This window comes from Ahaetulla prasina, chromosome 1 (genome assembly GCF_028640845.1).
Source record: "Ahaetulla prasina isolate Xishuangbanna chromosome 1, ASM2864084v1, whole genome shotgun sequence".
NCBI lineage: Eukaryota > Metazoa > Chordata > Lepidosauria > Squamata > Colubridae > Ahaetulla > Ahaetulla prasina.
In genome coordinates this window covers 201,598,043-201,625,788 of record NC_080539.1, presented here as the reverse complement: position 1 = coordinate 201,625,788, position 27,746 = coordinate 201,598,043, and the positions used below count along the sequence as shown (strand labels likewise).

Below are 27,746 nucleotides of genomic sequence, written 5' to 3'. Positions count from 1 at the left end.
AAAAAAAATTGCAAGAATTAAGATTTGACCCTTTCCTACTTTTAATTATTTTTACAATTCAATTTTTTATCTAGTTCAGAAATAACCCTTTTAAAATTCATTCTCTCTGTGCCAGTAACCACTTACGAAGTCCCATTGATATTGAACACAAAACAAAAAAGTCAGAGAACAATTATAATTCCAATAAAATTATATACAAATGTACGCATTAACTAGGAAAACTTACAAAATTAGATATATTCAAAATTTAGAACTGTCAGATTCAAGTTGTATCCCAAATTTACATACATATACAAGTGTTTATAAAATCTCAAAAGTTCTCTCAACTGGATGCAAAAATTACTCATGTACTCAAAATATTAAAAAAGATTTAAGACTGGAAGGAAAGAGTGAGAAATGTAAACTTAAAAAAAAACCACAACAGAAATATTTATTGTATCATATACTTTTTTTTTATAAAGTGCTATAATAACCGTTATTGTGGCATGCTCTTTCACTTATCTTTCTTTCTTAGTAAAATATATTAATGTATTATGATCCTTTTTTAAAGACTTCCTAAAAGTACCAATTCTAAAAATTAAATTGGATTAATGTATCTATGGGTAGGGGAACCCATGCATTGCATATTGGCTTTTAACTGAAAATCAGAAGAAAATATGGCTTTCAGTATTGAAATTTTTTACTAATTTTAGACTGTGGTCTTGAAATTGCACCATTTTTTCTCCTTGCTGCATCATCCCTTATGGATGCAGTTCATCTTGTTATTTGTGAGATGAGGCTAGTAAACTGAGAGCAAACCCTAATCTAATCCCTAACATGGCACATTTCAGGACTGGACATTAATGTACATCTGAATTAATTAGATATTTAAAGTCACAAAGACTGATTCTGTTTTCTCTATTTTTCTTTGCTTTATTTATACTAATGAATATTAATGAAATATTCATATGCCATTACATTATTTCAGTTAGCAATTTTTTTTGCACCACTTCCTTGGAAGTAAAATCCATAAACAAACTGGGATTTACTTCTCTGTTCACAGAAATAGGATTGTGCTATTACTACCATCTTTGTTGGACAAGATAAGCAGATTCAATTTATATAGCACAGAAATAATTATATTTTTAATTTGGGAGAAGATAATTTAATACCATTAACTGACCCTGTACATTTTTCTGGAAGATCTCATTTTCAAATTTAAACCTTGCAATATTTAATTTGTTGAATTCATAATATTACATGGTTTTTGTCTCCAAATAGCACGGTATTGGGCTTGGAAAAAACATTACTTCCTAAAGAAAAAATGCAAGGTGTTTTGTTTTTTTTTGGCACCAGAAGTATCTTTCAATCTCTTCCATCTTATTTACATAAACAAGAAACGGAAGATTTCAAAACTAAGTATGCATTCAATTCAATCCAAAAATTATCTCTGTAACAAAAAAAATATATGAATGTGAACACCGATTTATGTTCCACGTGGGAACTGATCAACAACTGAAAACTCATTCTCCCATAAATGGGAGGACAAGGCCCCTTCGGAGTAAACATGTAAAAAAAAAAACAGGTGCTAATCAGGAACCCAGTCCAAGCACTTCAGTTCCAGTGACTAGTCCAACTAAAAACATAAGACTTGAAAAAAGGCTTACTGGAGTATACTAAATACTATTAACAATTTGACTTTTTTCAACAATGACAGGATGAGACTGTTCTAAGAATGAACAAAAGGACTCATATCTTCACACTGCCAAGTTCATGTAGTTTCAATTACAATACAAATGCGTATGTATTATCACATCACTCTTTGGCTTAGAACTTAGCTCTATTGCTAACTTTAAAAATACTCTTCTTGCCTACTTTATCAATGATCAGACCAAAATGCCATGTTTTGAATGTAGAAAGTGCAAATATACCCAGTTACCTGTTTGCCTCCAAAAACAAGCCACTTCAGGTGCCAAGACTCCAGTCTCCCAGGGGTCATGCCCATTGCCAGCAATGGTAGCACAAAGAAGGGTCCAAACAAGATCAACTGAAAGTGCATTTCCAGAATAACAAAAATGCAGTCGTGGCCAAGCTATAATCTCAAACCACATGCCACCAGATTAATTTAGAATCATAAATACAATTCAAGATAACCTGCAGGAGTGCATTTGTTAACATACAAAGTCTGTTGTGAGTTCTTGAGAATATTGCAAAGAATCGTCAAACCGGAACCGTTTGGAGACTGTACTGCTATCTTCTGGAATATTCTCTTTATCTTCTTGTTCAATGCATGCTCCATTAGACATGGGCCTGTTATTAATTCTCTCTTCTATGCTCTTATTCATACTATCATATGCTGGAGAAGAACTGGGGTTTTCTTCAGGGCTGTACCACAATAAGAATTCTCCTTGCCTAAGCCAAGAGTGGGATAGGCAGGCCTCTGCTGTTGGTCGCTCTCTACAAAGTAAAAGAAGAGATATGTAGTTTTAAAATCTGGAACTGAGGTTACAATTGAGCCACAAAATGGATAGTTCACTACTATTTAGTACTGGCACAGACTATCAAATAGAACTATCTGTCCACCAGATTTGACAGGATACAAAAGGGAAAGAAAGAGGGTTTATTCCATTCTCCTCTATAACTATTTCAACACCTGCTACCACATTCTTCAGTGAGCTATGTAATTCTAAACAAAAGCTAGTTACCCTAATTCAGCTCTTTTATCCTAGATTTCAGAAACTTATCAGCCAGGAAAAAATACTGACAGAGGTGAGGAAAAACAACATGAGAAGTCTCTATCACTGTTCTAATGTAGTATTTGAATCAGGGGCTGTCAACCAAATTGACCAGTTATTGTTACCTCTGTAATGCCCCCTAATTCAAATATTTACGTTCCTGAGTAATCAACACGTAGAAATACGGAGCCTATGATAGATCCAAAACCCTCTTGCCCATTATGAATCAAAATATTGTCCTTATCCTGCCTTTCTTTCTAATGGTATATTAACGTTAAAATATTTTCTCTTTCCCTCTATCTCCATCCCATAAACTTACTCAGGATTTTTAACAAGGAGTTTTTGGATGAAATCTCTGGCCAATGATGAAACGGAACCAAATGTTTCTTCTGAATAATCCACATTGACTTGAGAAACGTTGAGGTATGTTTCTTGCTTATCAGCTCCCATAAATGGAGATTCATGTATAAGCAGCATGTATGAGATTACACCTACACTCCTGAAATCAGAGAAGGTATACTTTTTTCATGGTTATAAATGAAAATATTTCTTGCCAATAAGTAACAAATGCTAAAACATTTTTATCTTTTTATTGCTTTTTCATTTATTTATCAGAGAAAGTTATTCCAATTGTACTAAAATTTTCATATACTCGGATAACAGATCTGATAAAATAAGTTCCTGAAACATTTAATGTTTTGCTTATATTTTCGACATAGAGGATCAGGTACCAGGATATTTGTCTCATCAGTGTCTTATAACAAATGTTAACTTGATTATATAAGAAACAAAAGCCTTTTCATAAAGACTTTACAAATTCTGGCAAGCATGTCCCATGCTAAGACACAATCTAATTCTGCAATCAACCAAAGGGAAGTCACCTGGCTGATACTCAATCTAAAAGATAATTGTTAAAGTGAATAGAAGCAAGTCCCATACACATTCCATTGTACTTGTAGAGATAATGTGAATCACACACAAAACTTCCAGACATCAAACTTGAAATTAGTGAAGACATGAGCAGAGTTTAAGGGCCCAAGGTCTGCAATTCAAGCATATTTTTCAAAAACAGGACTTAAGGATATGTTCTGGTAGAGTTCTAAAATCACCAAAAAGTCATTTATTTGAAGTGGGATTGGGTTATTGGAGTGGGAATGAGAGGAGGATTGCTTCTGAAAAGTAACTGTTTTTCTTATCCACATCCAAACTCATGAAAGCCAGTTCTGTATAGGGGCTAAGGGCACTAGGGTTAGGATTAGGGTTAGGGTGGAGCTCTGTGTCTGCCAATCATACATCCCCTTCCCCAGGCTGGGCTGCCAAGCTGGAAAGTATGAGGACCGCTGGTTTATACAGTAAACTTGTTTCACCTGAAAATCATATTATACTGAATAGAGAATACAAATAAATATAAGACAGTATGATGGTATTTCTGATCATTGAGGAAAACTCAGAAAAACAAAAGATGACAAACCACCACAAGTTTGATACAAAACAGTAACGTATTTTACAGATTTTAATTAATCATACTCATAGATGACAGCTCTCAAATTAATTATCAACAGGTGATGTTTAAATATACTGAAGCAAATGTACATGGAAATCTATTTTATGCTGTTTCCAACTGGGAAAAATAATCACAGGAAATAACTGTCTGCCCAAAATTCACTTTCTGGTTCAATAAGATCATAACTTGCTCCTGAAGGCCATAAGTGTTCAAAAAGGATTTTAAAAAACTAATGAGAAAATCAATAAGCTTTTAACTATACAATCAAGGTATTTAAAGTTGCTTTAATCTTTTAAGAAATTACCTTACCATATGTCTGTTGCTGTAGTAATGGGATCATAATTTAAGACTTCTGGTGCTGGAAGGAAAAGATACCAATAAATACAGTATTAAAATAATTTTATCATATTTTCAAGATAATTGCTGCCACACTATTTTACAATATGCTGAGAGTGACATACAGCTTACTAAAGATATTATTTATCTACAAGAATGACTGTATAAACTGACTGTATGTATCCCATATTGGCTTGATTCACCCAATATACTAAACCATATTATTATTTAACTGAGTTTAGCTTACCCACTGTGTTTTGTATAGCTTAGTATGCCATGTAAATCTAGAAATCTTTCTGCATTTTTATTCTTGCCGACTATTCTGATTTTTCCCATTTTTTTCTCTAGGAATGTTGCCTTAGCTAATTTGATTTCATTTGTGCAAACCAGAAATGGTCTTTTAATTTTTTTCTCACAATGCACTTATCTAGCCCTCATAACACAGAACTATACGTGATAATCAGTACCTTAACTGCATCTGGAGGCTGAGTGGCACATCAGCATGCTAACTCCTATTACTGCTTTGCCCCGTCATATTTTCAACCAGCTGTAGCTTCCTGATGGTCTTCAAGGGCAGCACCATAAAGATGTATTGCAATAATTCAGTTGTGAGGTGACCTGGGTATGTGCACTGCCTGAAGGACCTCTTTTAGGTATTGGGAAGTGCCTACCATGTTTCCCCCAAAATAAGACCGGTCTTATTTTATTTTAGGCTTGAAAATCAGCCCTCAGGGTGCTGATTTTTGGGAAGGTCTTATTTTCTTGAAGTGCAGGAGGCGGTGAGCACAGGGACTGATAGGAGTGGGAGCGCAGCTACCGCTGGCCCCACCCTCTTTGTCCCACTGTCTGCATGCCCGCGCAATGGTAATGTAATGGCCCAAGCTCTCGCCATTCTTCAAATGACTGAAGACTTTTACAATACAACAGGGAAACCTTCCAACGAACAATTACCGTATTTTTGAGACTATAAAATGCTCTGGACTATAAGATACACTATAGGTTTAGAGGAGGAAAAAAAAATCTGCCCGTTTGGTGTGGCCCATGCAGTGGCGACGCAACTCATTCGCCACCGCCCGTTCACCACCACCTCCCGCTTGCCATGGCCTGTTCGCCATGGCCCATTTGCCACTGATAGCCACAATTGGCAGCGAACTGGCAGTGGCGATAGGTGGCAGCAATCCCTGCCACCTAGAACAGCTGATTGGTGCCGTACCAACCCCTCCCCCTGCCCCAATATTCGCTCTATAAGATGCACAGACACTTTCACCAAGAGTGTGTCTTATAGTCCGAAAAATATAATAAGTACAAACGTAATCGAAGTGCAACATAGACATAACTTTATGGTTATTTCATGTTTTTATTATGGGGCATTCATCTCCCATTAAAAATGGTTATGCACCTTAGGGCGACAATTTTTCCAGCTTATTTTGAAGTTACACTTTTTCCATTTGGAAAGTCTAGCTAGTGCAATGTCAGGGAAAATGCATTCAAATAATATGTGCAAATTACCTTGATATTCAGGCGTTCCAACAATTTCTCGTAGTTCACCAAAATTTCCAATCTTCCGAGATAAACCAAAGTCAACTATTTTTATATCACCAAGGGGACACACACTACTCAATAAAATATTTTGGGGCTACAATAAACAAACAAACATTATTGGTATGTAAATAAATTTATTAATCATTTATGTTATATTTGGAAATGTATATATCATTGCATGAACAAGGCTACCTATACTGAGATAATCCCAGTGGAATCAATGGAACTCTAAATGTAGGTGGCTGTCAAATAGCTCCTTAGTAATAGATTATTTATTTTCATAATAAACCTAAAGATACATCTGGGCATTTTAGAAATGTTAAAAAAAAACAAAAACAAAAATTCAAAACCTTATTTTTAATTAATATCCCACATGTTCAATGGGAAGAAATGGTGGGATAGAAAACAACTTTTTTTTTAATTTGCCTCTTCTAATTCTAAGGTAAATGAGACCATAAAGATATAGCTCACACAGTTTTGACACTTTATTAATCTCATTATCAGCATAAATTTTAAAGTTATAAAATTGCAAGTAGCTACACAACTCTTTCAAAAGCAGCCTGCAACTTTTATCTGTAGCTTTCCTAGTTAGAATTACTTCCAACTAACAAGAAAAGCAAATGACAGTGAAAAATCAGTTTTAGATAAAATCAAAGAGAAAGGAAACAAATGGAAAAAGTAAAGTATTGGTTAGAAAGCTGTAAGTATGCTGGCTCTAAGTATTTAAATATTTGGTTTTTAAAAAATAAGCATTTTGAATTTTTATCAATTTGAAATCTTAACAATTCTTTATATGATTATTTGGCTTGTTGTATATCTAATGATATAAAAAATTATTAAAGATTATGAAAAAGCCTATTAAATAAACATTTTATTTTATTTTATTCTATATGCTTACTCTGAAATATTTCCCACTATGTAATAGCCATTGCCCATAATTTGCATTGCCTAACAGTTGTAATCTTTAACATGTAAGATTTGAATCTTAATCAGTAACAGCTGAAACTCTGAAGATACATATGGAATAAAATTTATTTACCTCCTTCTCTATGAATCCCGTTTTCATTGTTATTACTTTACAATTTTTAAAACACTATCAATGAAGGTTACTATGCATATTACCTTTAAATCTAGATGCACAATATTGTTTTGATGCAAATGGAAAACGCCTTCGAGTATTTGTCGTATAAGCCTAATGATAGCAGTTTCCTCTATAGTTTCTTCTAGGTCAGGGAGACATAGATTAAAGATTTCTCCTCCAGCTGCACTGAAAAAATTATATGTGAACACATGTAATTGTCAGAATTACTGTCAAAATAGAACATGGAAGTCAGCTGTTGGTTTATAATTTCAAACAGTTTCTTAAACATGCTTATTTAAAATGATATTGGTGAAAATAAACAAAAGTAAATCATTCTTCTTTTATATCTTTAGAAGAACCAGTCTTTTCAAAAATAAAATTGCAGTGAAGAAATTATATGGAAAAATGCAGAACTGAATGCAAGCATCACAACTGTGAGCTCAAAGAAATGGCATCACTTTCTATAATGTTAATAAATATCAGAAAAACAACACACATGGCTGTTTTGTCTCAACACAGCCTGTTACTGGTGTCAAAGGAATCTTTTATTTTTAAAATATGGCAGTTGCTTTCCTAGTCAAGTAAATAACAATCAGAGACAATGCTCCAGAAAACACGATGCAGAACATTTAGCTTGTTTTGCCTTCTTTAGCCTTTCTAGGAACACTCCTTTTAATTCTCTAAAAAAGAATTAAAACATTTTATTCTGAACCACTTTTTATCTAAGAATCTGAAAGCAAACAAAAAATACTTCGACTGGTATAAATTGCTAATTCACCACAACCTCTTAAGAAATGCAAAAAATGTAGCCTTATATTTTCTGGAACCCATTTTGATTTGGCACTCTGGTCACATACCTTCCCTGAAGCAATCATGTTTGTTTATATTTAATACACACATAATTTAAGAAAGAAGATGAAAACAAAATGTATGCCAGAACCATAGCCATACATCAATGGATTTTCTTCCATTGCATTCTAAGATTCCTGTGCATGTACCTAAATAATTTTTGCACACATGCAACATACTTTGTTTTTCAACTAACTGCATGTCCTTTGCATTGGAATATGTGATGCAATAAACATGGTGTTGTTCCATATACCAATTCCACAGCTCATATAATTTTTGCATCATTATTGCTCAAGGAAAACTTGATCCAAATATACACTTCCACTTCAAAAGAGTAGCAGTTGATTTTGTTAATATCATATCATGAATTTATTTGTCTTTATCCCCCAGTTTTCTTCCATGAAACAAGACAGCTTATCTGGGGATCACCCTTCATCTTTTACCAGTAGAGCAATCATGTGAGTTCTTTGCATTCAGTGAAAGTTACTTATTTTGGACAATATATATATTTGTATATACCCATCTGCATCCTGCTAAAAAGGTTCACTCATAAGCTATATATTTATTTCAAGAAATCTGACACATTAAAATGTAGTGCAGAGATTTTAAAAGAGCTAGAAAGATGAAAATAAGATTAGTGTGGATATGGCCTACCTACACTGACAATATAGAAAGCCAAGTTGTACTAATGTGAAATTGTCACACAGCATAATTTCACACTAGAAAAGAATGGCTATTTAGCACTGAACAAAATAACTGAACTATATCAATTAGAAAGGTGACACAAAAAAGCCTGTTAGAAAAACTACAGGATACATTAACAATGATTCCAAAAAAGAAAGAACATAATTTATAAAGCCAAAGAAAAAACTGCATATAGCATTTACCCGAAAGATGAATTCCAAAAATTAAGCAGAAAAAAGCAACACCACAGGCAAAAATCCCATGTACTACCACCCACTTTCCCTACTTTATTAATCTGCAACTGAACTGAACTGCAACCGAAATCCATCTGACTTTCCCCTTCCAATAAACATGCACATATACACCACTTGTATGTGCCTGTGTATGTGCCTACACACAATCACAGACACATTTACCCTCTCAAAAAGGGAGGTAAGGTCTGAGACATGAACAATGAAAGTACTGATTAAAATAATCTCCCTGTATAAGGTATCCCATTCATAAGCAGGTCTCTGTTTGAATATATCAACCATTCTTTCCACCACTTTGAAACCAATCTGACCATAGAATAAACAAAATAAAATGCATACATTCTCCTTTCTTTCAAAAGAAGAAGAAAAAAAACAGGATGAAGGTAGAAAACAGCAGATTCACTGTGAATAGATGAAATGAACAAAAATGGATTAGACAATTGGAAAAGAAAGAGTAAAGGCCTGTGTTACAAAAACAGGATTAAACTGGCCATATAAGAAACCCTTCACTAATATTAAGTATAATCTTCAAAAGGATCCAGGCTTTTTCAGGAATGATGTTTGTAATTATCTATACTTCCAACCATTCCTGGGTTTTAAACAGTTGTTTCTAGTCTTATCAGAGTGTGTAAGCACCCTCTCAGATTTATAAGTAATTAGTCTGAAAAGCAGATTTTACTAGCTAAGTTCCTGTTTGCACCATCTGTTACCTGAGGACATAATTCCCTTACTAGGAGGCAGTACCAAATGCCGGTGAGTAGACAGTAGCAGCAGCTTGGTGAGCCAAACAGGTTATATATGTCAATCACAAATTGTTTTTTAAAGTCGAAATAAATAGCAGCACATCAACACATGGAAGAAATATAAAGTTTCTTAGCAGAGGTAGGTTTCAGCAGGTTCTGACCAGTTCTGGAGAACCAGTAGCGGAAATTTTGAGTAGTTCGGAGAACCGGTAGTAAAAATTCTGACTGGCCCCACCCCTATCTATTCTCTGTCTCCCAAGTACCAGCTGATTGGGAGGAAATGGGGATTTTGCAGTATCCTTCCCCTGGATTGGGGTGGGAATGGAGATTTTACAGATTCCTTTCCCTGCCACGCCCACCAAGCCACACCCACAGAACTGGTAGAAAAATTTGAAACCCTCCACTGTTCCTTAGTGATATATTTGTAGCCTGCTATTTCTTTCAGGGTTGCAGGAAGCTTTGTGTAAGTCCATCTTGATTCTTGAGGACTGCTTCAGCAAGTCTCTGCAGTAGCCTCCTCAAAAGTGGTTTGCCCTTGCCTTCTGAAGATGACTGACCTAAGGCCACCCAGCTGGCTTGTTGCTTAAGGCAGGATTACAACTCACAGCCTCCAAGTTTCTAATCTCATGCTTTAACCACTAGAGAAAACTTGCTCTCTGCAAACCTAGTTCTGGGGGCAGGGCTGGAGTGGGAGACATGAAATTTTTAATTTGTGTACTTGAAATGATTTACTTCAAATATTCCTAATCAAATAAATTCAAACCATTTGGTTTTAAATAAAACTATGCTAATTTCTCATAGCTGTATTATTATCACAAGCCCTCAGAAGCTACGCCTGACTTGCTTGTTGCTTGGCTGTGTGGTGAGGCTCCTGGATCTGTAGAAGGGAGGATGTTTCCTATGGCTGCCTTCTACTGCAAGGAGGCAAGATTCCTCAATGAACATAGTGAGTTCAAAAAGGAACTAGGTAGTTCCTAAAACTCTGATGCATGGTTTGACCAAGGCCTTAGTTGCTGTTTAGAATACGACTATATGTACTTTGTGTGCATGTAGATCTAGAGGGAGGGAGGGAGGGAGGGAGGAAATTTAAAGACTGTCTATCTCTTCATAAAGGGACTCTGCAACACCTTGTGCCCATGAAATAGTGCTGCTTCATGATTCCCAGTGGGCTTTCAGGTACAATGAAAAGGTGCTGGTTGTCATCTTTAAAGTCCTACATGGTATAAATCAGGTTACTTGTGGGATCACCTATTCTTAATGGTTTCTGTTGTGAGTTCCCTTGGTAAAGCTATGTTATCTGATGGTGCCAGGAAGCATGTCTTCTCCGTCATAGTGACCTTATGGAATAGCTCCCCTCCAAAGACATGGATGGTCCAAGTCTTGCTGACCTTCAAGAAGATCATAAAAATTTGGCTTCCTGGGTGCTGGGGTCAGGATGTTAATAGAACTTTGATATATGTAAGAGTGATGTGTTGGCAATGTATTTATTATGGGGGTCATTTTTCTTTTAAATGGTTTGGATAATTGTGTTGTTTTTATCTCTGTTCACCATCCATAGTACTACTGGTTAGTTGAATGGTAATAAAAATTTGCCAAATAAATAAATCTAGAGCAGTGAAATTAAGATTAGGAACACATGTAGAGTATAGTATTTGAAATCTTTCCAACTACTTCTGTTCTGGGTCACATGAACAAGAAGGAAAAGGGAAGGGAGTTAAGACCAGAGGAGTCACTAGCATTCCAAGCCACTGCCCAACTTCGTCTCCCATGAGGATGCACTGGGAGACTTTTTCCTGGATTTATTTTTCCCTGAAGCTGCTGGATAGGATCTGGCCCATTCTCACATTTGATTTCTCTTTTGTTGCTGTTGACTTTACCTGTCATGCAAAGTTTGGTCCCACTCTGTTCAATTCTCCAAGAATTGTCTTACAGACAGAGTCACAAGCCCTTTTATATAATTTCTTTCCAATATTTTATTCAGTTGAAAAGAAAAAAAAGATTAAGTAGGATTTTTTTAATGTATCTCCAACTGTTTCCTTGTAAACCGTTATTAATTTAGGATCTCCAAAAATCAACTTCACACACAATGCTGAACATGTACTGTTTATATTTTAGCTGAGGATAATGTTTGAACCATTCATTATGGCTTAGCATGGATACGCAAGTCAAGTTATTATGACTGAAATTGGTAAACTCGGTCAATATGAGCCATTGGCATTTTTTAATCTCTTGCAGGAAAAGACAAACGGGCATAAAACCAACACAAGAACTGTCTAACAAATAACATTTGAATTTGCCTTGTTCTTTTAACATAGAGTTCCTATCATTATAAAACAGTTAATTCATGTTTTTTGTAAAATTGTATACTGAAGCAAGAGAACATGCACCGCATATTAATTTGTAAATTACAACTGAAACTCAAAATGGAGAACATCAAAGAAATCAAGGATAAGAGTCGCACAGATAAACAAGAAAGTCATTTCGACAAAGGGGCCAAACTTAGCAAATACAAGAGATCCTCAAATATTGCTTTTCTGATTGTGTTCAATCAATAAATTCAACAACAAGTACATTAAAGGTATTATCGGACACAGAATATATACTTACTATTCCAAAACTAAGATGATTTCATTTGTTGTTTCATAGACTTCATGGAGATTTACTACCCGAGGACTTGGTTTTGTTAATTCGAGAACAGCAATTTCATGCAGAATATCTGCTTTGCAGTCTTGGCCTCTTCTCCTCTTTTTCAGAAACTTAGCTGCATATTCCTGGCCTGTAGCTTTTGCAATACATTTTCTAACCACACCAAATTTTCCTCTGGAAAAAAAAAACAGAAAAAATAACTGTGAAGTACTGTATCTCCCCAGCCCAAATCAGAAGGACAAAAATATTTTGTAATATTTCACCCTTTGTTTTTTACAGATAGGAATGTGCTATGTTTTGCATCCACAACTTTATCTTCTGTAAAGATTTATTTTAGATCTGCTATACATGTGGCCTTCTAGATAGTGTAGCAATACAGTCCCAGCCTCCTCACATTGCCTATATGGAACTGAATGGAACTGATATTCCAACATCTGGAGGATCATAGGTCATTCATCCTTGATGTAAAGCCAAAATAGAGCTCTTTCAAAAAAATGTTTAGCTGTGATCTATATGCAGCTCCTACCATAGGTTCAATTTCCTATCTCTTTGCTTCTAATTCATCATTTCTCGTATCTCAATTCCAATTCCTTCCCAAATTTAGATCCTAGAAACAAACTATATTTGTAAAGAATGTGCTCAATTTAACTGAAGTAAATGGGGTATAAAGATAACCTTAGAACCATAACATCACTTTTATACAAAATTATTATGTTACATGAGTTCTCTATTATTAAAACAAGTTTCAGTAACCCTTTGAGATTTTAACAATTAAAGCAATGTTTCTAATGACATTGTTGAACATTAGACATTAAAATTATGCTAAAAATATAGAGTGTTAGAACTACTTTTCTGAACACTGAATATAGAGTGCAAATGTAGTTACCAGACATGTTAAAATGATTATTAAAATGATATTCAGGACAAAAACATGAAATGATTTTATAGCACTTCAAATATTAATGCTTTACCCTATATGTCAGTTTTATATTGGCATGTATAAATAAACAGTCACTGAGCACTTTACATCTCTATGAAAATAATATTAAACTAAACCAATCAAATCTTTACTTCAGTCATTAACCAGAATAAAAACATACAGGCTTTTTTTGAGATCTATGAGAACTACTACTCCCACCCAAATTCATTTAGAATTCTTTACCAAGCTTTTAAAACATATAATTTGCTTAAATTCTCCTCAGATTTTTAGTTTGAAGGGGTCTTATATTTTTTCAAAACAAAAAAAACAACCTCTAGACTAAATTTGTGATAGCTTTGCAACAATAAACTTGCATGAATTTTGAACTGGATGTGAACAGAGGTTTAAAATCCTGATTATGTTCCATCAAGCTGTTGTTGATTCTTAACCAACCACACATATATATTTTCTCCACGATGACCTTTCTGTAACCTGGTTTTTAAGGTCTACCAGTGGTGCATCCATTACCACTATAAGTGCTGCTGGTCATTTCTATTTATTTCCACCATTCCCAGAATTAGAAAGTTCAAATTTTAGAAAACTTTCTCCAGAGAGCTGGGTCTTTGTATAAAGAATCCAAAGTGAGGTAATCTGAGCCTGATCATTTGTGCCTCAAACAAGATCCTTGGGTTGATTTCTCTGATAATCCATTTCTCTGTTTTCTTGGTTGTCTATTTTTTCTTAGCAATTTTTTCCAATACCACTTTTCAAAAGCATAAGTACTCTTTCTACCATGTTTCTTCAAGATCCAACTTTTGCTTCCATAGAGCATTACAGGTAATACAACCGCTTACAGAATTCTAATCTTTGTAGACATAGACATAGCATGTTCCAAAGCAGGAATCACCAACCTTTCGGACCTCAGGGACCACCAAATTCATAATTTTAAATCCCACGGACCACTAATATGAATTTTTTAAAAAGATAAATAGTATTTAGTGCAATATAAAAATGCTAAATAATATTTCTGTGGATCACCAAAATTTTCTTGTGGACCACCAGTGGTCCACAGACCACCAGTTGGTGACCGCTGTTCCAAAGGGTTCATGGCTAATATGGTGGCATATTTCAAGATTGTTTGTTCCTTTGGTGTTGATGGTTGATACTAAATGGCAGAAGCTGTCCACTACTTTGATATCTTTATTGACAGTTCTAAGGCTGGTTCTTCCACCTGTTATCATTAGTTTGGTATGCTTTATAATTTCAGTCCTGTTTTTCACTGTGTACTTTCATTACAGAAGTTTGCAGATCCTTTGATTTTTTGCTATCAAGGTAGCCAAATCCTTGAGCAAATTATATATATTGTCTTTAAGGTAAAACTTGGCCCAAAACAAATTACATCACTGATGCTTTTTGTTTTATCTTTTCTTAATTACCCTTTGTCAAAAAATAAGTGCTGAACTAAAATGACTCCTGCAGAATTCTTATGACCCACTTGCCTTTATACACATTTTAAGAGCATTGGAAAGGAGGAGTAAATAATTAAAATCAAGAAAGATTTGAAATAGAAGAAAGGGTCAAAGATAAATCCCATCTTTGGTGGAGATTAAGGACCCCAAATAGTGCTATTGATAAGCATACCTTGATAGATAAAAAGGTAAAGCAAAATTAATGAACTGGGCAAGTTCAAACAATAACTTTCTTGATAAAATATAAAAGTACATTTCAAAAGTCTTCATACAAAAAAACAATCCTCAATTGCTAGTGAAAAAAACCCATGCCATTTTTCCCCCTTACCACTCATTTCACTGTAGAATAAAAAATGTATGCTGGTAAGCTTGTGTTTTTAAAAGAAAACCACATACTGTTTAAAAACCAAGTTGACCTTTTAGAAGTAAAGAAAAATGTATTCCCTCAGCCAAGTTAAGAATGCCTGAAAACCAGCGTTTTTATTTTAGCACAGAAGTTTATAGGAATGCTCAGAAATACAATACTAAGATTAGACAGGGAACAAAATCAGGAAGTTAAATTTTTTGGAAGATAATTAAATGAAAAGTATATGCTGTGGGCACCAAAATCTTTCTAGCTAACCCACCCATACTTTAAAATATTTTAAAAACCTTACTCCACCTATATTCATAAAGTTTAAGACAATAAAATGCCACCAGAAAATACCTAAAATATATAACTAAAACATTCTTGAAATTAAGATCTACACTAAGAGAGTTGTGAATTAGCTTGGGGAAAATGTCCATATTTCAAGGACAGCTACTGAGACTTTTCCTCCACAAGCAATCACTAATTTTAAATTTAGGGCCTAGTTGGACTGGAGTGTGGAAATGGTAAAATTTGTAAATCTTGTATATGTAAAATATATTACCTTAAAAAGAAGTTATTTTTGTTCTCTGAAGTTTCTTCCTGATATAAATACACATCCATTTTGAATGATTGTATTTCAATTAACAAATAAAATGCTCTAATAAAATTATGCACAAGTTTGGGAACGATTTCAAATTCATGTTTGTTTCTTTCAAAAAAAAAATTCAAAAGTTCTCATAGGACTCTATTATAAAACGATTAAAAGAAGAATTTTCCAAGTAAACACCCAAAAGAAACAAAAGATGCCTCATTCTGAGGTCAGCAACTGAATTGTGTACTTAAGAGCAAACAGAATAGTTACCACAAAGAAACATAACTTTAAATCTCACCTATTATTTCAAGGTGACTGATTTTTCACAAATGCAATGTGAGCCAGCAAAATTCAGTAACGTAATAAAGCTTGAATTTTCTTTAAGTAATTATTATTATTGCTTCATTATACATTAGGTGAAATTAGCTCAGTAAATTTGTTGGCACTATTACAAAAAGAAGGAACTACTTCATTCTCCTGAAGTCAACCAAATATAAGCTATGTATTAGGGTTGTGCAATGCTTGTAATTTGATTAAGTAAAAGTACTTTGAAGAACATGGAAGAAAGTACATATATGTCAGCAAGTATGCATTCAACTTGCCATCAGCTCCTATACAATCTAAGACAGAAGAGGAATTTTGGTACATATAAGCTAAGGCACTGAAGGTCGCACCTCACACAAACATTGTAAGCAAATTTCAGGAATTTTGCATGGAAATTATAACCAGAGACATTCCACATTTTTCATAACTGTTCATGACGTGTAAATATATTGTTAATTTTTTGCCTCACCTACTCACTCCTGATTTCTCTCCCTTTGATTTGACACCCATTTGAAGATGACTCTCTTTTTTCTTCATTTTGGCTACCTTCAAATTTATGATATTTCAGACAAAGATTTTGTTTATAAATGTACACATCTATCTCAGGCATTGCCAGACGTAACTTCAAGTCACACGGTGATATAGCACTCATTCATTTTAGTTGACAATATGCACATTAATATTTCACAAGATTGCTCAATACAAATGCAAGTGACATAGGTAAGTTAGCAATCTTTAAGTTTTCTTAGTCTTAAACTGAATACTAGTAAGATGGAGTTATTGTTTGTCCATCAAGTGTCTTTAGACAGAATGGGACTATTCCTGAAGAAGCAATCTTTTCACCAGGCAGTTCTTCTGGACTTACAGGTTCTGCTAGAAGAGGTAGAAGCTTTGGCTATGAGGTTTTTTGCCAGTCTCAGCTGGTATGCCGGTTGGAACCTACCTAGAGGAAGAGGATTCTGCTTACACTGGCTCAAGCACTCATTGCCTCCTGCTTAGATTACCTCAGTGTGCTGTGTTATTTGGATGCCTCTGAACATCACCAGAAGTTGCAATTCTGACTGATGTTCATTAATGGGAGCACATTATACCAGTGCTGAAGGCCCTGCACTGGTTATCAATAGACTTCCAGATCCAATTTAAAGTGCAGATACTAATCTATATTGTAAGGCCCTACATTGGCAACTACTCAACTGCAGGATCTTATTCTCCCATTGGAATCATTTCTACTACCCAGGAGAAACTATTAGTGAATATGTGAACTATTAGAGAAATTAAATACCACACACAGAACAGTACACACTCTGCTAGAGAGAAGTTCTCTGAAGATGGGCTCCAGTATAAGTCGGAAAACTTGGAAAGCAAAACCTCTGGTCCTGATGACCGACCCAGATTGGATCCTGAAACTATTTAGAATGCATTATTTTAGTCAGATGAGGAGGGGCTTCAGGATCCAATTATCTACAAATAACAAGAAGCAGGAAGAAGAGGAGGTAGCAGGTCAACAAATTTGGACATGGTTTAATAGCTTAGTTACATATTTTTCCTATCTGGCTATATTCCTTTACAGTCTTCAAACAAAGCTGAGGTACTATCTATCTATCTATCTATCTATCTATCTATCTATCTATCTATCTATCTACTTACTTACTTACTTACTTACTTACTTACTTACTTACTTACTTAATCAATCAATCAATCTGTGGGTATGTGTATATAATGCATTTAGGGACAAAAAAATTAGCTTCTGGAGCAGCTACAGTATATGAATCTTTAATTACTTTATTTAAAAACAAGTGCCCTGTAATCTGTTTCCCTGCACCTTTCCCCCACCCCCCAAAATGTTTGTATATCTCACATTTCTATTTATTGTCACAATCACCACTGTTCTTGTGAAACCTCAGTAGGAAGTAGAATTTCAATATGTGATCCAGGGCACTGAAGGGCACATCACTTTTAAGTGGATTTAAAGAATTCTTCATAGAAGCAATCAGCAAAACAAAAAGACTTAGCATATACACAGAAGAAACCAAATATAATTCAGTTCAGTATAGAAAATTAAGCTAGGTTAAAATCAATATATATATTCTACATATGTATTGTAATAAAATTATTAACTATTGACTAATTTAAAATCCAGTACATTCTAACTTTCTTGGCATTGATTATACTTCTTATAGCTAGACATTTTAAAGTTTCTCACCTAATGTTCAGGCACACCAACAACCTTTTCTTTGTTCAAATGCTGTTCTGCAAACATTTTGATAAAATAATATACATTCTATAATCTTACCCCACCTTAGCAAGTCTATATTATTCAATTCAACAGCCCCGCAATAGTGGCAAATATCAACCACCCTATCCTACTTCAGAAGGGCTAGGACACACTGCAGCACTACAACATTAACAAAAATTGAAGAGAAATAGCTGCTTGGCATCTTTCTCCATAACTGATAACCAAAAAACTTCATATTCCAACACATAGCACCCAAATCACAACACCCCACCCAGCCAGCCATCACACAAAAACTAATACTATCATACAGAAAAGGGATGTTGGAAATGACAGCCAGAATCCTTCAACCCCTAGGAATAGCAATAGTCAACAAAATAACAACCACACTCTGCCAGGAATTATCCAGAACCAAAGAAGAAAAGAATGTAAGAATGAAATAAACAATATACAGTAATCTACAAAATCAACTGTAACTATTGCACCAATTCTACGTGGGACAAGTATCATGTCAATTAAAAACACTGGCTGGCAGTCAAATGCCATGATCCCAAATCCTTAATCTCTATGAACACTGACACCAAACAACACCAGTTTCATTGGAACAACAAAAATCATCGGCCATGCTACACCTGCCACACTCATAAATTTATCGAAGCCTGGCACTCCACAAGCAATCCCATCAACACATTGGCCTATAACATATAACCTATAACCTATGGGGCCTCTTGTGGCTCAGACTGTTAAGACAGTCCGTTATTAACACAGCTGCTTGCAATTACTGCAGGTTCTAGTCCCACCAGGCCCAAGGTTGACTCAGCCTTCCATCCTTTATAAGGTAGGTAAAATGAGGACCCAGATTGTTGGGGGCAATAAGTTGACTTTGTATATAAATATACAAATAGGATGAAGACTATTGCTAACATAGTGTAAGCCGCCCTGAGTCTTCGGAGAAGGGCGGGATATAAACGCAAATAATAAAACAACAACAACAACAACAACCTACCAATCCCTTAGAATCCAAATCAATCACACAACCAACCATAGACAGCACCCACCATCAACCAACTCACACAATAGCCCCACCAGTTCACCTCCCAATGACCCTGACCTGATGTAGCCTCCCGATCACAAGACTCTTACTGATTCACACCTGACTCATCACAAGACCCTCACTTGACACACTCACACCTGAAGCCCTTATAAACAGAAGAACACTGACACTGACATTCCCTAAACTCCACTGAAGATATTATCTAGCCTGGTAACAAAACATTCAGAAACCCACCCATAAGGTCGGAGAATGAACCTTCACCCTCAATGTATATTTTGATCACAAAATATTTAAATTAATCAAGTTCATTTTTTTAAATTTTCAAAATCATTTTTCTCAAAATGAAAAATGTACCACTAAGGACTAGGCCAAATATGTCTACTTTTTTCCTTATTAAGAACAAATAGGATTACTTTTTGCTATAGCTAATTAATTAAAAGAATTATAAGAACACATTGTTTTATGAATGTTCGTTAACACATTCCCAGAATAGAAAGCCCATGCTAATTATTTATTTTACAGCAATTGACCTGGAATACTAGGTTGACTTTAAAAATATCCCAAAGCTGTGTTGCTGTATGGTAGTTTTCAGGAGCTCCATTCAACTTAAATAAGTTTTATAGATAGTAAAGAAGGAATCTATGAATGGTAAAATATTTTTGAATACATTTAGAGTAGCAGTCCCCAACCTCTGCAGCTTGGTGGCCCAGCTGGGGGGGGGAGGACAGGGGAACTGGGATGCATGAGTGGTGAGCCAGCACTCGTGTGTGCATAGCTCAACTTGTGTAAGCGGTAGGCCAGTGTGCATGCATGAACAGCTCAACTTGGGCAAGTTGAGCTACACACGGGCATGCTGGCCTACCCTTCACACAGCCTGGTTGCAAATAGGCCACGACCCAGTGGTGGGCCATGGCCCAGAGGTTGGGGATCCCCAATTCAGAGTACAGATAATCCTTGACTTATAACCATCTGTTTAGTAACTGTTTGAAATCATGACAGTGCTGAAAAAAGTGACTTATGACCAGTTCTCACAATTACAATCATCAGTTTCCCTGTGGTCATGTGATCAAAATTTGGGCACTTGTCAACCAGCATATACTGTGTTTCCCCGAAAATAGGACATGTCCCGAAAATAAGGCCAAGCCTGAAAATAAGCCCCTCCCATATACATACACAGGTCCCTTACCCACCCTAACCCTCCCAAGGCAGCCACATCCCTGCAAACTCCTGTGCCCCCCACCCCTTTCGCTGCCTGTGGCACTGACTATAAACCTTGAGTGCCTGCTCCTGCACCACGGTGGTGGCCTGCCTGCTCTCGTCCCTGCGCCATGTTCGTATAGTCCGCACTAATGAGCACCCGCCACAGCAGCCACAGCGCAAGCATCACCGCCCCAGGGCTTCCTTCTCAGGGCAGCCACCGGCAACCAAGCTCAGACATGGGCGAGGAGCATTGGCCATGGCTGGGCCAGCCGAGGTGTGTCTGTCGGCGCTGCCCTTGGTGCGGTTGCCCGGCATCTCGCTGCCAGGCGCCTGGAAAGAGTAAACTGGATCTGTGGGCTCACCAGCGGCACTCCGGTCAGTCAGCGCTCGGGCAATCGGAGAGGAGCAGAGGAGACCTCAGGCCACTGTCACCATAGAGTGGGAAGCACACTCCCAGAGCGGCTGCTGCCCTGGCTGGGGTTTGGAAGCCGCAGAAGCAGAGTTTGGGGGAGAGAAAAAAAGACTTCTGCTGCTTCTGCTTTTGGCTGCATGTAAGGAAAGGAGCAGAAGCAGCAGAAGTCTTTCTTTCTCTCCCCCAAACTCTGTCTCTGCGGCTTCCAAACTCCAGCTAGGGCAGCAGCCACTCTGGGATTGTACTTCTCACTCTATGGTGACGGCTGGAGCTGGAGCCTGCAATGAGAAGGGATAGGTACTCCACGCAGCTTGGTGCCTTCGGGCCGTTCGCGTTCTACACATACACCTCGCGGGATGGGAGGGGCTTGATGGCGGCGCACAAAGGGAGCCTATCTCTGCCGGACTCCCGGCTGTAAGTGTGCAGGCCACCCGGGCCTCCTGCACCCCCGAAATAATAAAATCCCCCTGATAATAAGGCCAAGCCCTTGTTTCGAGGTTCAAAAGAAAATAAGACTCTGTTTTATTTTCAGGGAAACACGTTATTTATGTTTGCAATAGCCTGGGGGTCATGTGATTTCTATTTGCAACTTTCCCAGCTGGCCTCTGACAAGCAAAGTCAATGGGGGAGACGGGATTCAGTTAATGACCATGTGAATCACTTAACAACAATAATCAAAATGTGAAAACCAGGTGCAACTCACTTAACAACCACCTCACTTAGCAATATAACTTCCAGTCCCAATTGTGGTTGTAAGTCAAGGACTACCTTTATTTTCTAAAATATAAAAATTAAGCTATTAAGTTAGGTTCTAACGTCACTGAAAACTATACAGCCTTTGGATTTTTCATGAATATGGCTATTACTAATATGAAGAAATTCTCACAATAGAATTATGTGTATTGAACAATCCTAAGAGGAAGGAACTGCAGAGTTCTTGCATATTGATTTCCTCTTCTCATTTCTCTTCTTGGCAACAGAATAGGCTGCCCAGACACAGAACATGACTTTTCTTTCATTAGTTCTAGTTTTAAAATTATATAGCAATTCTAACTGGAAGAAAGCATGTTACTACTCTTAAGAGTTTTAAAGTTCATAGATGGATCCACTAGATATTCAATGTTCATGGGAACCTAGGAATAAAGAAGGGTAACTTTCTTAGTTTACAACAAGCTCTGCAAACTCTTGGAAGCTTCATACTTTTTCTTACTGCTCCCAAAAATCTTCGAAGACCAACATAAACTAAGATAGTGATCTTTATCTTCTCCCCAAATCCTTAAGCATACTGAAGAAACAAGGCTTCCCAATATTGTGGGAAACACCTTCCACACTTCATTCTCTGTAATGTAGGTAATTATTTTTAATGATCACAGAAAAAATATTTCTCATGTCATATTTCATATATCAAAATGTTTCACAAACTGTTTTTCTACGAGGCCCCACTTGCAACTTACTTTAACAGAGCAAGATCAATGCTATATGCAAGGTTCAGAAAAACTGTAGTTTCTGAAAAAGCTGAAACTGAAGCGAAGCACACACATAGCGGTTAACCTGTTCTAAGACAGGTGACCAAACTGTCGTAGTAGACTTCAATTGAGACCTGATCTAGACCCTATTCTCTTGATATGGACTGAATTTACTCTTTTCTTTATTAATTAGTTTGAATCATCTGAAAAACGTACAATAACAAGCCTTTTATTATAGTACATTAATACAACAGAAGTTAAAGCAAGATCAATTTGGGAAAAAAATCCCTGAGATGTAAACTTACCTTCCCAATTCCTTGGGTTCAACTTCATAGAAATGGTGAAAATTATCTGCCTTTATCTGTGTCTGAGGAGATATAAGCAACAAGCCCTGGATGTTTTTGTTCTCTGATTTTCTCCTAGACATACTTAATGCATGGGGTCTCTCCAAGGTCCGTATTGATTTTCACCTGTTTAAAGAAAGTTGCATTTAAATAAAAGTATCCCATAGTTCTCATATGTTTCTATTCTGCCATTAGTTTTTATTAAATTAGTTAAAACTCCTGTGGACTCACTTGAAATAAGCTCTTGCCTTTTAACAGTTTTTCAGATTTGAGAAAAAACTCTTTTAGTATAAAAATTCCAACAGATTTATATAAATTGATCAAGCTCAATTTTTAAACGATGTAAATAATAATTCATTTTTAAATAATTAATAAATTTTGAATAATTGTTCTAAAGCAAACAAAGTAGCTATAAAACCAAGCAAAACTGACCCAGAATGTGATGTGATAAAAACAATTTTTTTCTGTTATTTTTACAATTATTTCATGAATGAATTTATGACACTTGGCATTCACAAGATTGACAGTTGTTTTCCAAACAGATAATATCTTTTTTGTCTCAACCAGAATTATGAGTTTTAGCATCAACAAGCAGTTGTCCCCCTAAATCCTGCAAATCTGCTATGGAGGAAAAAGGTTTATCTTTAAAAAGACTGCCAGAGAAAAAGAGCAAAAAGTTTTGTGCCAAGGTTGGAATCTCTTCAATCACTAAGAAAAAGGAAAACATCTACAAGAAGCTGGGAAAAAGGCCAGAAAAAGAGCCAGAAAAAGCAAGGGGACTTTAGCTTCAGGCATCAGGTCATCCTAAGGAATAGGAAACTAGTTGAGCTAGAAATATTGCATAAGGTTACTTTTTTATTTTAATAGGGTGTGTGTTTAAATGTGATTTACTGTCTCTGGTTATTAGTCTCTACAAGCTCAATTCTCAAATGTTTTATTCAAATTTACATCAAAGTTGCTTTTATATTGGTGGCAGATCTATCATTGTGTGATCTACTCAATGTGGACTTTCTAGTGGCTTGCATGATTATTTTTCATACCGTCTTTTTAACAATTCTATATTTTAACTCCTTTTGAACTGAATGCTTTGCATACAGCTATTTAAAAAGCATTTGTTACATTCCATTTTCTCCCCTTCCTTTTTAAAATAAATGAAATGTTATTCTATTTATCTCTTGTCAAGCTGGTGAATCTTCTCACAAAGGTAAAGAGGCTGATTTCCATAGTAACACCCCTAAGTGCTACAGGGCCAGAAAGGGGCACAAGAGTATTTATTTTCATTTTATCGTTTTTTTCCTCATTAACATCTCAATAAAGCACAAGGGCTATGAAAGTCCTTTTCACTCACACACACACCAGAGTTAGGGGGAAGCGTGTCACACCCCTGAAGGCTAGGTGGAGGCAGCAGTTAGGTGTTGACCATGGCAGGAGGTGGAGCTAGAGTGTGTAATTCCAGAGGCCCATGGGAGCTGAGATGTAAGACTTCCAATGGTTCATCCTTCAAGATTTGGTGTTCAAAAACACCAAATTTACAAGAACATTAAACTGGAAAGCTTTAAAATTATAATGAACTTTTCCATACCTTTGTCATAGATACTTCAAATAATTTGTGACATCAGAACACTTTATGTTCAGTTCTAAATTTCTAGGATAATCATATGGGGAGGAAAGGTGTTACTCAATACATTGTGCATCTTGTAATTTCAAGCAGTCTGAAATAATTAGTGTGAAAGTTTTATTATAACAAGAATTACTGCTTATATAAAGTGTCCTTGCCAAAGAAGTCTATTATGGCTTCCATATGGAAGTGTTGCTTCAGTAAGCTCTCATTATCTTTAAGATGGATGGGACCAAAAGATGTGTCATTTTTCTCAAAAAAAAAAAACCTACTGAAACAATTCTGAGGCAGTATAATTGCCAAGATAGTTAGGTCGTACAATTAGCACTACTAGTTATTAGCAATACTATTACATTAATTCATAATTCTATAACACAGTAAACAATAGGAGTAACATCAAATTATTTAAAATGTGAAATCCTAACAGACTAGAAAGAGTTTTAAATGGATCTCTCAAATTATTGTTGTGAGCTACTCTAATTCAAGAATAAATGAGTGTCTACACTCTTACAAAGCATTTCTGTACACACTGCACATATTTTCTATCATTACAGATAATCATAGTCTTATAGCAAAACTGAGGCACATCTTGCAGAGCCAGCCTTGTAAATTTGCTACTCATGCATTCTACCAAGATAATAACTAGGCCTAGATAGGTGGCAGCAGTCAGTCAAATTTTATTGATCTCAAAAAACTAGTCAGAGCCTATGCAGGAGCTATATGGAAGACTATCCGATAAGCCCAAGACTGTAGGCTAGACCGGGAAATTTAAAAAAAAGGTTTCAACAGCAATGAAAAACCACTTCCACTACCAAATGGCAAACCACTTCCTTACTATTACTGACATGGACATGTCCATGAACTCACCAGAAGTCAAACTTGACTTATAGGAAATGTTACCTTCCTTAACTATAATAGTTTAGCAGGACAACAAATTTACCATAAGGACTTCCAGAAAAAAGCGCTGATGTTTTTTTAAACCTTGTATCTTATGATTCATACTTTATGACATAGCCTCAGTTGCATTCTCAGATATACATCTTAAATGAAAAATAATCATTTAGGAACCTTAACATTCAAAAGAGTAGGAGAGTTTATTTAGCCAAAATAATTCCATAATAGCAAAATTAGAGCTAGTGTTTAAAAGCCAATTGTACAGAGATGAAAATGTAATCTACTAACAGCTAGTTTTAAAGAAGCATGTTGAACAGAGATGAAGTATTTACTCCCTTTACATGTATAGCTTAAATGACTTGCATGTTTTATGAAGTAAATTACCTTTTGGAAATCACATACTTTGATCAAGATAACACTTTCTCTTAATGCCAAGCAACTGAAAATGGGTTGAGGTCATTCAGAGGTAAATGCTCCCTAAACTTCTCGGAATTCTATTTAATTAGTTCTTTCCAAAGGTGAGCCCTAAACCTATCTTAGCCCAAATTTAATTTTTACAGACAACTAATTTTCAAGCTGAGCCAAAACATATTAAGTCACAATCAAGCTCACCTAACTTCAAAAGGCAATGTTCTCCAGTTAGCTTGCTTGGAATGACACATATTCTTAATAGTTCAAATCTGATGAATTTACAAATATTTTCCCATATCTTGAAGTATTATCTACAAACTAATGTTTCCACAATAAAAAAAACCGAAATTGTGATTGGAACACATAAAACATCCATTGCTTCCCTGTGACATGCATAGAAACATATTACATTTAACAAAATGTCAAAGTGAACATTTTAACTCGTTAAATGTTTGAGAACTGGGAATTCATTTTTTCAAACAGTTGAAAAATAGCATTGGAAGCTATACTGTTTGACTTTCATTGTAAAAGTTCATATATACTTTGCATTGAGTTTTGTTGTTAGGACATAAGATCATTTATTCAAGGTTAAAGATATAACATTAGCATGAAAAAGAGCCAAGAAATGGCAAAAATAAATCTAAAATTTCATTTTTGTAATGTTAACTATACATTCTGTGAATGAATTTACAAACACTTGTTTAAAAAAACTGAAGCATCATAAATAACTATTCAAAAGGCAAGAGTTTCCACAGAAGTCTGCCACTAATGTCATTAGCAGCATCTCATTAATGCTGCTTCAGCTGTTGTGGGGTCCTTAACAAAGACCCTCTTCATACTTGCTACTTTTTCCCACCTTCTATCATTTGCCCTCCCCTTCTAGTGAAAAATGTAGGTTTATCTTTTTCTTGTAATAATTAGAAAAGAACTGACAATGAAGGAATGCTGGTTCTAACAGGTGTTCCCAAACAATAGCCCTGAAAGAGGTGCCTCATAGTGTGGTGGCTACATGGACATTTTTCTAATTCAGATAAGGTTGAGCTTCTCAGTATAAATTATACAGAGCACAGAAATATAAAAGTACCTTGAATAAAATATAAAATCCCAAAGACTATATGCTGTGGAGAATCTCTTTGAAATGCTATGGTCTAAACATACAGAATACTATCTTTAAATGAATATGATTATCAATCTTTAAAGTTAACTCTAAGCGAATTTTGAATTATCGGAAGAAACGTTTCACATCTGTCATGTGGAGACTGAGCTAACTGGACAGTGCAAAGAGAAGGGGAAGACAGGAAGCCAAACAATTATGATGATCTCCGGCCAGTGTTGCCGCTGATCTTGATGACTGCAAGAGACGGGACAGAGCAACTCCAAGGTTGTGTTGCAACACGTGCAAGCAAAACTCCGAGAGTTTAAGACAAATGGAAAAAGAAACACCACCTGGCACTTTATATAAGGCAGAAGACGTACCCAAACCAACGACGTCCTAAAAGGAACTTGCCTATCTGGGGCTCCTACCAAGCAGAAAGTGGCTGTTTCCAACCCCAAGACTAGTCACCACTTCTCTCTGGGCGAGTGACACACATCCATACACACCATTTTTTTTTATTATTATTATTCATCGAGGTCGCTCGCATACGCCAGCGCGTCCTCCCGTAATTAACTTCGAGAGAAATCATTTTGTGGGCTTTTATGGTGTTAAGACCCAAGACATGAGACACCCCCCACACTTGAAACAAGGTGGACACCAACCCACCCGCCCCGTTCAAGTCACGACCCGCTCTTACAAATACGAAATGGAGAGGAAAATAAAAGCTCTCCGAGAACCCAGAAAGTACACCGTACCGCGCCCGAGCCAGGATTCAGGGCTTGTCTTCGCTTGCAAACCCGGCCAGCGTGCTGTCTCGCTCCCTTCCAAAGCCTCGGGTTTTCTCTCCGGAGGAGCGCAGCAGTCGCGCGCAACACGCATCCGCGAGACAGCCTTCAAACTCGGCGCACGAGGTGCTCCCGCAGGTCCTCTTTGGCGGCGGCGGCGGCGGCCCTAGCTCGCTCGCTCGCGCCCGGACCCACGCTCGCTCTCGTCACCTCCACGGTTGGCGTTTGAA

The 27,746-nt window shown here is 36.2% G+C and overlaps 1 protein-coding gene across 2 annotated transcripts; it reads right to left on the bottom strand.

Moving 5' to 3' along the window:
• Positions 1-172: 172 nt before the first annotated feature.
• Positions 173-27,746, bottom strand: STK17B (serine/threonine kinase 17b). 2 transcript variants are annotated; one of them, XM_058188326.1, is made up of 8 exons: positions 27,487-27,746; positions 22,674-22,838; positions 12,312-12,524; positions 7,219-7,363; positions 6,064-6,115; positions 4,528-4,576; positions 3,034-3,213; positions 173-2,436 (listed from the first exon to the last, which is right to left on the bottom strand). In XM_058188326.1, exons 2-8 carry the CDS (start codon positions 22,793-22,795, stop codon positions 2,151-2,153), a joined length of 1,047 nt encoding a protein of 348 aa, XP_058044309.1. In that variant the 5' UTR covers positions 22,796-22,838; positions 27,487-27,746; the 3' UTR covers positions 173-2,150. The 2 variants fall into 2 exon arrangements, with proteins under 2 accessions (XP_058044309.1, XP_058044301.1); XM_058188318.1 differs by having other exon boundaries at positions 6,064-6,190; positions 27,487-27,744.